We start from the raw sequence: 10,887 nt of genomic DNA on the forward strand, positions 1-10,887 counted from the left end.
CTCATCAGTGCAAAATACAAACCCAGGCATAAGACTCTACATCATGTCATGTGCAAATAAAGCAATTTGATTGCAGTTGGAATAAATTGGTTGTTTTACTCTTGAATTTAGACAGCGGTGCTCAACTGCCCACTAAGGGACAGAATGGCATTGGCCTTCCTTCACCACATGGATCTCAAAGATTTATGTCTGGATCCTCCATTACTGTTTCCAGAAAGTGCAACATCAGAGTGTGTATTTGTTTTCAGGACTTGGAGGGATCTGGGAAGAGTGACATGCTCATCGGAGCTGGAGTCAGAGGCCCACAGGTCAGTGACCGTGTGTGTGTGTGTGTGTGTGTGTGTGTGTGTGTGAGCGAGTGAGTGTGTGTGTGTGTGTGTAGGACGTGTATTGTGCCTTCACTGTATTGTATTTTATCTTCAGACTACATGTTTTCTATTGTTGTTGTTTTTCCCAGGGTCCCCCTGGCCTGCCCGGCCCTGCAGGACCTAAGGTAGCCTATCTATTTATGCATATTTATTCAATGATTGCATATTCTGCCTACAGCAATGTAGCTCGTATTCTGTTTATTACAGGTAATGATACACAATGTGTGATTCACTTGTGAGTAGTTTGCCTTTGCATGCACAACTCTGTTGCTTTTGGTTGCTGATGGACTGAACATGTCACACTGTCTGCAGGGTGAAGACGGGGTTCCAGGCACTCCAGGGCTCTCTGTCAAGGTTGGTTGACTCACGTTATCCTGTCTTCTGTCTCTCATTCTCTCTTCCATCTTTCTTGAGTCAGTGGATGCAAATTCTGAGGAATGCCCTTCATCAACATTTCCCAACGTTAATGAAAGAATCATCTCAGTTTACAAGGCCAAAAACCTTTTTTTCAAATTGTGGATACCTTGCAAAAGCCTCCTCTTGCAAAAGTGAAACACATAGTAGGATGCTTTTTAATATATTAGCTAGCTTAAGACCTTTTGCATAAACAGCAGTACATTAAGTGTTCTATGTCCCTCTAACTATCTGTGCTGTGTGATTGCAGGGAGAGCCAGGGGAGCCGGGACCAGAGGGTCTCCAGGGTCTGGCTGGACTACCAGGCGCACGGGTTAGTAGCAGCTGTCTGTCTGCACAGCAAATATCCCAGTGTTAATACGTGCTGATTCTTCAGTGACAGTTATTTGGAGTTGACAAGTGTTGAAAATCACTGAAGATCATGCTGGAGTGTAATATGGCTACCGACACGCTATTTATTTCCCTTTCCCTCTCCTAACAGGGAATCAAAGGAGACAAAGGCAGTACAGGATCCAAGGTAGGGTTGCTGTACAAAAATGAAATGGATGAATACTGTAGAATAAGTCAAATCTGGCTGTTTCTTTATAGTTTTGCTGCTTATTAAATTATGAATTCTCTGCTGTGTCTGTTCCCCAGGGCGATCGTGGTGTTGACGGACTCAGTATCCCAGGACCACCTGGGCCTCCTGGACCTCCTGGATCTATCATCAACCTGCAGGATGTATGCACACACATACACACACACACGCACACGCACACATACACACACCCAAAATGATGGTTATAAATTGTCATTACTTGGCATCTATGGAACACATCAGTAAAGTTTTTTTTAAATGACAATGACGACACATTCCAGCTTTTCACCATTACTTCTATACATCCTGGAGTGCCAGATATATATGCCAGATATGCTCATAATCCTGATATTTACTCTTTTAGTTGTTGTGTGCTCTGTCCCCAGCTGCTCCTGAACGATACAGAGGGCATCTTCAACTTCACTGAGATCAGAGGGCCACCTGGGCCAATGGTGAGTACTAACAAGTTACTGATACAAAGAAGTAGCAATGCTTCTCCTTTAAGAGAAATGCCACCCCTCCGTTTTGGCTGTTCTCCATTTCTCTCTGTAATTTTGAAATACAAAACTGCAGTTTGGCAGCTGGCATCAAGGCAGGAGAGGAGGAGAGGAAGAATGGAATCTTGTTAGCTGACACTAGATTAGGGGAGATAAATCCCATCTTCTTTGACAGCAAAAAGTACACATTTTATCAGTTACATAAACATGGATTTGAACTACTACCAGGAGCAAAAAATTGTTTCTATGAAAATAGAAACTGTACTTTATATGTCCAGTAATGTCAGGATTTTGACCAGGATTCTATATCTTTCATTTTAGCATGTGCAAATAGATAGATTATCAGATGGAGAAAAAAGGGCTTTTATTTTGTAGTTAGTAAGCTTCCAAGTGCTTTCTAAGTGCAGTGTGATGCTTTTACCGTGATTTAATGCCACAGTGCAGTGGTTACAAGATGTTTACCTACAGCTAAGGATAAACCTGAACTATGAATGCATAGTTTGAAATATGATCTTGCATCCTCTCCTCTCTGACTTCACATTGCATCGCTGCATTTTTGAATTGCTGTGGCAGCAAGTCTGTTTCTGCACCCTGACTGTTTGATGATGCTGTATGAGCATGTGATTTTTGCTTTGTCAGACATAAGTAACCCATCCCTGCTGCTTTTGCTTGTGTGTGTGCGCACATGCATGTGTGTGTGTGTGTGTGTGTGTGTGTGTGTGTGTGTGTTGCAGGGCCCTGAAGGCTTGCCTGGCAGAGCTGGATTTCCTGTAAGAACATTTTGCTACACCACCTTATGCTTAGCATGTGTATCAGCTGTTGAATAATGTGATTAGAAAAATCACATTATTAATGTGATTCATGTTTTGCGGAGTGTTTTTCAATGGCCATTATCATTTGGAAGCAATGTAACAAACATTCTGGTCTCAATTTTGCCTTTGCTGTCGTGGGACTAAACAGGGTAGGTAAAGTACCTGAAGTAGGTAAAGAATCTGACCATGTGCTGCAATGTTGTTTTCCACTGATGGTGGTGTTAGACCTTTGGTGGTCTTATACCTTTGCCTTCTGAAACCCTATTAAAGAGTAACTAAACCCCAAACCTAAAGCTATGTAAAGCCTGACATTTGATGGTTAAAAGCATGAAATTGCCATCTGCACTGAAATCGCCATCTGCTATTGGCTGATATTTGGTGCCAGGTGGTGACATCACCTGGTAGTTGCATGCTTTTTACCACTAGATGTCAGGCTTTACACAGAGTTTAGTTACTCTTTAAGCTCAAACTATAAATACTGCTGCTGTCAGTTGAACATCAGTTTGAACTCGTATTTCATTTCGTTTCATTTCATTTTACCTGAATTGAAGATTGTTACGTGTTCATGACTCTAGGACCCATGAAAATCATTTAGCACTTATTGCAGACTTTCAAAACCATCAATGACCATCAATCTGAAATGCTGTCATCCTCTCCAGTCACCCTTCTAAACCTCTCTTAAGTCTTTGCTTCTCTTCTAACCATCCCTCCCTCCCTCCCCAGGGCCCCAGAGGACCGAAGGGAGACCTGGGCCCTCCAGGTATCCAGGGGCCGGCGGGGCTCAAGGTGAGGACCAGACCACAGCAGGACGAGTTTCTCTTGGCATTATTGTCATTAGAATACATATTCTGTCACGACTACATGGGTTGCTTAAGAGGGGGAGCTAAAAATTGCTCTTTATTTCTCTTTCTGTGTTCTCACAGGGAGAGAAGGGAGAGCCAGGGGTGACCATCGCTGCTGACGGATCTGTCATAACAGGCCTGAGGGGCCCCCAGGGGCCCAAAGGTATCAAGGTACAAGATACCCCAATGACCCCTCAAACCCCTAACTGACTCTCTAGCACCTTACCCACCAGCTAACCCTTACACCCCTACTTCTAGAGTGGTCAAAGGCATCAAGGTGATTACATGTTCTCTAATACTGTACGACCTTTGAAACCCTACACCTTCCAACCTAATTCCTACACCACAGATATTCAGCTTTGGAAAATGATAGGGAGACAAGGGCTACTTGATGCACTGAGATCAATAATGTTGCTGAAATTAAATTGGAGCAGAGTGATTAGAGAACCTGTCCTTCAACCAGAGGACCTGGGTTCAAACCCCTGTGTCTGTCCTGCTGAAGTGTCTTTGAGAAACACACTGAATCCCAACCAGCTCCAAGGCTGCTGCTCTGTAGTTGAGCCTGACCTCTGACCTCCCTGTGGAGGGGGGAAGAGAAAAGAGAACTAGGCTAATCGGTTGATAGATTAAAAAATGAGGATAAAGAATTACTTGGAAGCAGGCAAGCATTCACAATAACCCAAAGTCAGGCTGGGTGCCCCAAGAAGAAATCTTTTAAAAACATGAGTTCTAAGAGAAAAAGTTGTCATATTCTGTTGTATTCCCGTCTTTCACATGTTGCTGTGTTGCTTTGTGTTTCACAGGGTGACCGCGGCTACCAAGGACCTGCTGGACTCATGGCGAGTTAATATTAAATTACAGCATTAGTAACTGCAAACTCTGTATTTTCTGAAAGCTCATAAGCTTGCATTGAACGGACACCTTGTTTTTGTGCTTATTATAGCGGTAATTTCACTGTGTTTGATGGAAATCTAATATGGTTTCTGAGTCAGCAATGCAAGGCTTCCTTTCATTATAGCTGACTGGTTGTTTGTTTATTTCAGGGCCCAATAGGACCAACTGGACTTAAAGGAGAATATGGCTTCCCCGGTCGATCGGTCAGTACCTGTGGTCTTGTTTATTTGGATCAGGAACTTTATTTATTGCATTTGCATTGGGCACAAATAAAGTTTTATTTCTCCCCCTCTCTCTTTCTGTAGGGACGTCCTGGTATGCCAGGGAGGAAAGGTGACAGAGGAGAATCTGTTGGCCTACCGGTAAGATGCTGCATTAGGAAAAGATGAGAGATTTCCCCGCTGTTGACCTTAATCTTCCCTTTGAAACTCTGTGGATGCATACATGTTTACATGCTCTGTATGTGTCACTCTCTCTGTCTCTGTCTCTCTCTCTCTCTCTCTCTCTCTCTCTCTCTCTCAGGGACCCCCAGGTCCTCCCGGTGCCCCCGGACCTCCAGGAAGAATTCTTGGGCTGAACGGAGTAAGTATGAACCCGTTGGTGCCTTACTTTTCTGATTTGCCATTTTGACTTCATGGCCTGTGATGATGATGATGATGAATGGTCAGGACTTGACACTGCAGTATTTCAAAGGTTTGTTTCACAGTCGTGGATTAAGCGTGGCTTCCAACAAATCTATGGAAAAACATGGGACTGGCAGCACTCCAAAAAACTTTATACGACAGGATCTAACTCCTATTATACCGTATTTTTATTAATGGCCTGCATCAGGGTTTGGCATGTAAGCTTCCTCAGAGCATCATTAAGCATCACTGAGCGCTGATCATCGATGTTGATCATTAATAAAAATATGGAATTATTTAGGTTAAGTCATTTTTGGAGCGCCACCATTGCCATGTTTTTTCATGGATTCACTGGAAGCCAGTGTGTAGGTTTTTAAAATAACTCCTGGAATGCATTGAACATCACAAATTAATGATATATAGCAGTGTACCAAGTATTCATAGTATTCCCATGATGTCACATGCATTTCCTACCAATATGGTGTTTATCATAGACACAGCTCATTGGCTGTGGCTGTCATTTGATTATAATCACTTGTTAATATATTGCAATCAGCTATTTTCCTACCAAGATGGCCGTGTGGTGATGTAACAGAACACTATGAATACGAGGGTGGATTTCTCCTTTATGCCGATGACGAGGCTTAATCCATGTCTGTGAGGCTCGCCCATTGTTTTTGACCCTGACTCATGCTAGGTGATAGTTCATTCGCCTTAATCACTGAGTCTGATTACCGTGCTCTCCTCCTTTGAATCTTAAAGACAGTGTTCCCGGTGCGCCCCAGACCGCACTGCAAAATGGGACGAGTAAGTCTGAGTCGGACCACCTGATTGGTCTGTTTCGGTTCGGAATCGGACCATCGGGTGGGTCCGTCGGTGTGTGGGTGTGGCAGCATGGCAGCGCTCTGGTCTGGGCTACGAACAGCACCAACTTAACCTCCTCTCCTCTATCCTCTCCTCCCTCCTTCCTCTCTCCCCCCCCCCCCGCTCCTCCCCTCAACAAGGCTACATGTCTTTGTCTAAGGCAAATCACTTTTCAGTTCAGTCAGTTCAAAAGTGAGAAAGAGCATTTATTCTCAACTATTACCTAAAAAGGTTGGATATGAGGGACACGTGGGTACTAAAAGTTTCTCAAAATGCTCAAATAAATCCACTTCCTGAGCTGATTGTATTGAAAGTGACATAAACCCGACTCTGGTGTGCTGTTTGATTGGATGGGATCCAGATAGACGAGGTCCTTGAAATGTATAAGCAATTCTTTTATGATGCTGGGTGTGTGGGTGCTGTATTGCTACATAACATCCTCTTCAAAGAGTCTTCTGCGGCCATTGTGAACGCTATGGTGTCTCCTTGGCTAAATTCCAATCAACTCAACCGGTGAAAAACACTATGCGGGGATATATAGAGAAATTCTTGTCATGGTAGCAGCAAAAATGTTCAAGATTTCCATTTAAATCGATGGAGGTTGTTAGACATGATGCGGAAGAACCCTGCTGATTGGAATTTGGCTCTTATCTTCTTCAGATTTCACCTCTTAGTTGCTGGGTGTGGTGAAGGTCATGACTATAACTGTATCTTAACTTGATTGGTCAACTCATCTGTTAAGTGATGAGAACATAGACACCAAAATCACCCATGTGTCCCTGGTAGATCACTTGTGGTGCTCCATGCTAACACTTTAGCATACACTATGTCTAGCATTATCTCAAAGTAAGAAGACTGACCTTTTAGTAATCAGAAGTTGTGTTTTTTATTATATGTCCTATAGCTTCATAATTTACTCAATACAGCTAATGTCATAATACAGCAAATTTTGTGTAATTTTTTTTACCAACCTCTTACACAAACCTGCCAGATTTAGCCGGATATTATTTAAGATTACTTATCATTTAGCTTCAGCGTTGCTACAAGTTCTCATTTTGATCACTTTTGAAATAAAGCTAGTCGCCTATTATCACTCAGCATAGTGTACGCTCAAGTGTTAGCATGGAGTGCTAGACAAATGATCTACTGGGGACACATGGATGATTTTGGTGTCTATGTTCTATCACTTAGCAGGTAAGTTGACCCAGTGGCCCAAAACTGAATTCTTTTATCACCACAGGCCTGGTGTTGCCATATTAGCGGTTCTCAAAGTGGCCGGGACCTCCGGGGAGTCTGTGAGGGCATCCCCAGAAATATTAAGAATAGTTTAAATTCGCTATTATTTTATTTTAACCAAGATTCTTGCTGTGAAAGTATCTCAGAACACCTGCTTTAATCCTGACCCCTAACCTTTCCTGTCTTGACCTCTCAGTGCAGAGGACTGGTGGAGGGAGGGCTGTGTGTGCTGCTGTCCTCAGCATGCATCCCATGTGTTTTAACAGGAGTTTTTCCAGTGCTGGCAGCCATGTTTTAACCAATGACCTCTGTGTTTTGTGGTGTTTTTACCATTTTGTATATCTGTTTCGCTTTAACTAAACGAAGTCAATCCATGTGCTGAACAGTTTGTAAATCTGTGTTGACTGTTTGTGCACATGTGTGCCTGCTTATGCAAATGTGGATGCATCCATGCGTGTGTTAACATGTGCATGTGTCTGTGTGTGTGTGTGTGCGTGAGTAGGAGGCGGCGATGAGGAGAAGCTCAGCTGGAGCTAAAGGGGACAAAGGAGACATGGGATCGCCCGGAGAGCCAGGCACACCAGGTAGAAACTCAATGACAAACATGCCCCATTATCTACCAACGGCTTGGTTTCACTCACAACAGCTTGTGTAACGTATTTGCGTAATAGGAGGGGCACAAAATACTCAATAAAACAACCAATACATTCTTATTTTTACCTTAATGGAGAAATAGCAATCTTACTTGTATGATGGTAACCGGCAGCTCAAAGCTATGACCTTCATCCTGTGTCCTCTCTCTTCTCAGAGACCATGTTACCTGATGGAACTGTGGTGAGTCCTGCTCTCTCCAGTACTTGAAAAATTAAAATGAAAGAGGCATTATTCATCCTTGCACTTTGTAACTATGTTAAGAAAAGTGCTATATAAATACAATTATTATTATTATTATTATTATGGTGAGGCTTTGGGAAATGAAACAATTTCTCATTTGTAAGAAACCACTGTAAGAAATGACTTTTGAAGATTTTGAGGAAACTTTCCAATAAAAGGCTGAGGTGTGGTTAGTCTTCTGTATGCTCATGCGTGTGTCTCTCCCAGGGTGCTAAAGGTGAGGAGGGCTACCAAGGACATAAGGGAGAGAAGGGTGACAGCGGGTCGCCCGGTGCTCCAGGCCTGCCTGGGAAGTCGGGACTGGTGGTGAGTTCTTCTAACAACTAAAGATTGATGATATTATTTCATTCAGTCCTGGATCAGAGCTTTTAAGAGGTCATTTTGTTTCTCTGTAGGGTCCAAAAGGTGAGTCCATCATGGGTCCCCCAGGTCCGATTGGATCCCCCGGCCAGGCTGGAGCCGCTGGCTTCGGACGACCTGGTCCCCGAGGGCCCCCCGGCCCTGCTGGACCCCCAGGACCTCCGACTGCATATGGATCAGGTACATAGTTGTGTGAGAGAGAAGAAAGACACAGAGAAAGCTCTTTTAAGTCCAAAAACGTATCTGGCTCGACTTCTATCAAGACAAGCTACACACAGAATGTTGTATATACAGGTTTAAGTTGATCCTGTCTCTGTTCACTGTGTTTACGGCTTGTTCTTGTTCCCAGTGGTCAACATCCCTGGCCCTCCTGGTCCCCCCGGCGCACCAGGATCCCCAGGTTACGCCAACCCGGTAAGATTCCAGTGTGTCCTTGAGCAAAGGCACTTCACCCCCTGACCTGCTCTGGTGGAGTTATCCAGCACTTTATGTTGCACGCCACAGACAAATCTCCATCCTAACAAGCCATTTAATCAAGTATTTCTTAAAACAGATTAAAAAATCTGCCAAAGGAATGAGATCATTTCACTTCTTTCCAACGCAAATCAGCTTGTTTTGGAGAATTTTCTAGAAACTAATGAAGTGATCTAACTTATTCTGCCTTTTTCACTTATTTTGAGAAAGATAAGATTTTAAGACTGAGCATTAGATTAAATGACTTGTTAAATTGGACATTTTCTGCAGTATATACCTGCTATTATGACAAATAATAATGTGTACATACAGTATATGTTACTGAGCATGCTCAGTAACTCTGAATCATAAAAATGAAGACTACTAGTTTACTGGTGAGAATGTTTAACACCACTCCTACTGGAGTGTTCAGTCATAGATGCTTTTGCCATGGCAATACATTATAGTTGAGTCTCATGCATTGCACCAATCTCAAGTGTACCAGACAAATGTGAATTAAAGAAATAGTCACTGGAATAGAAACATCCTTTCCACCCATTAGAATTATTAGTTAAAGGGGCATTAAGTAATCTATAGCTGTTATCTGTATCAGCAACCAAGGAATCACAGGTGTGTGGCACAGCTTATGATGGGCTGTCAATGACATGAATGATAGTTATCTACATATATAGACTTTTAAAAAAAGTGCTTCCCAAAAACACTCCCTAGACATGGTTCACCATCCATCATAAGATGTCTTTTAAATTACTTCTTAAGATGTATTTCTACAGATGTGCTTTTAGGTCATGTTTCTATTTTTATATAATGAAGAGATGCTAAGAGATGGTGTGTGTGTCCGTCTCCAGGTGACCACCTACAGGACGGTGCACGCTCTGGCCAGGGAGAGCCACCGCGCTGCAGAGGGAACCATGGCTTATGTGTCCGACAGGGGGGGGGAGCTGTACGTCCGGACACGCAACGGCTGGCGCAAGGTTCAGGTGTGTGTGATGTGTGTGTGTGTGTGTGTGTGTGTGTGTCAAAGCTGTGATGCTCCCAGGTCTTCTGATCAATAAGCGCCATGTTTTGTCCACATACCAACACATCAACAAAAATATGTCACCTGTAAACAAGATGATATTGAATTTTCTTGTGTGTGTGTGTGTGTGTGCGTGTGTGTGTGTGTGTGTGTGTCCTTTCCCTCAGTTAGGAGAGTTGATCCAGCTGCCATCAGAGGGACCCTCCTCCTCAGCGGTGTCTCAGGCCCTCAGCAGGCCTGGAGAGCGGAGCAGACCACACAGGATCCACAGCCAGGTGGACACACACACACACACACACACACACACAGAAGATGATACCAAAATCATGTCATACATTTATGAATTGCAGATTAAGACTTTGAAGCTATCCATTCAAATACAGTCTAATTTGACAGTTTTTTCATGTAAAAAAAAAAAATGTAGAAAAACAGAATTTTTAGTATACAGCCCCTTTAAATAAACATATTTTGCAATGAATGTGTTCAATAGGAGCTGCAGGAGGCGACTAGAGGATATCAGCCCAGCTATAACTTAGTGCCAGAAGTCTCCAGCTCTGTACCTGGGGTGAGTATAATACACCCTTACACACACACACACACACACACCTACCCACACATACACACAGTACATGCAGGCGCGACACATATTCTTTTAAACAAAGCCTATCAACTCTATACAACTTCTTCTTCTTCTTCTCTCTGCTCCTTTCCCTCTTTCTCCCGGGCCTATTTTCTCCCCTCTCTCTCTCTCTCTCCCAGCTCCACCTGGTGGCGCTGAACGCCCCGCTGAAGGGGGACATGCGCGGCATCCGGGGCGCGGACTTCCAGTGCTACCAGCAGGCTCGCTCCATGGGGCTGACGGCCACCTACCGGGCCTTCCTGTCCTCCCACCTGCAGGACCTGGCGACCATCGTGAGGAAGGCCGACCGCACCGACATGCCCGTGGTCAACCTCCGGGTGAGGAGAGGCGGTTTCCGTTCCGTTTCCGTTTTTTAGCCGTGTGAGACGCATCATGAG

The 10,887-nt window shown here is 43.8% G+C and overlaps 1 protein-coding gene across 1 annotated transcript; it reads left to right on the top strand.

The window, feature by feature from the left end:
* Window positions 1-248: 248 nt before the first annotated feature.
* LOC139665916 (collagen alpha-1(XV) chain-like) lies at window positions 249-10,827 on the top strand (the record flags this gene model as incomplete). The annotated part of the gene is made up of 21 exons (XM_071544962.1): window positions 249-308; window positions 458-493; window positions 1,033-1,095; window positions 1,264-1,299; window positions 1,419-1,502; window positions 1,746-1,811; window positions 3,392-3,454; window positions 3,592-3,681; window positions 4,314-4,349; window positions 4,710-4,766; window positions 4,927-4,986; window positions 5,790-5,834; window positions 7,630-7,711; window positions 7,936-7,961; window positions 8,229-8,327; window positions 8,417-8,561; window positions 8,731-8,795; window positions 9,701-9,832; window positions 10,038-10,145; window positions 10,361-10,435; window positions 10,630-10,827. Coding segments are annotated over 21 exons (1,626 nt in total), but the record flags the coding sequence as incomplete, so codon positions are not given.
* Window positions 10,828-10,887: the final 60 nt, after the last annotated feature.

The sequence above is a fragment of the Centroberyx affinis genome, unplaced genomic scaffold, assembly GCF_046629955.1.
Source record: "Centroberyx affinis isolate AG114_WGS23_722 - 3 ecotype Tasmania unplaced genomic scaffold, CSIRO-AGI_Caff_v1 ptg004738l_1, whole genome shotgun sequence".
In the NCBI taxonomy this organism is placed as follows: Eukaryota; Metazoa; Chordata; class Actinopteri; order Beryciformes; family Berycidae; genus Centroberyx; species Centroberyx affinis.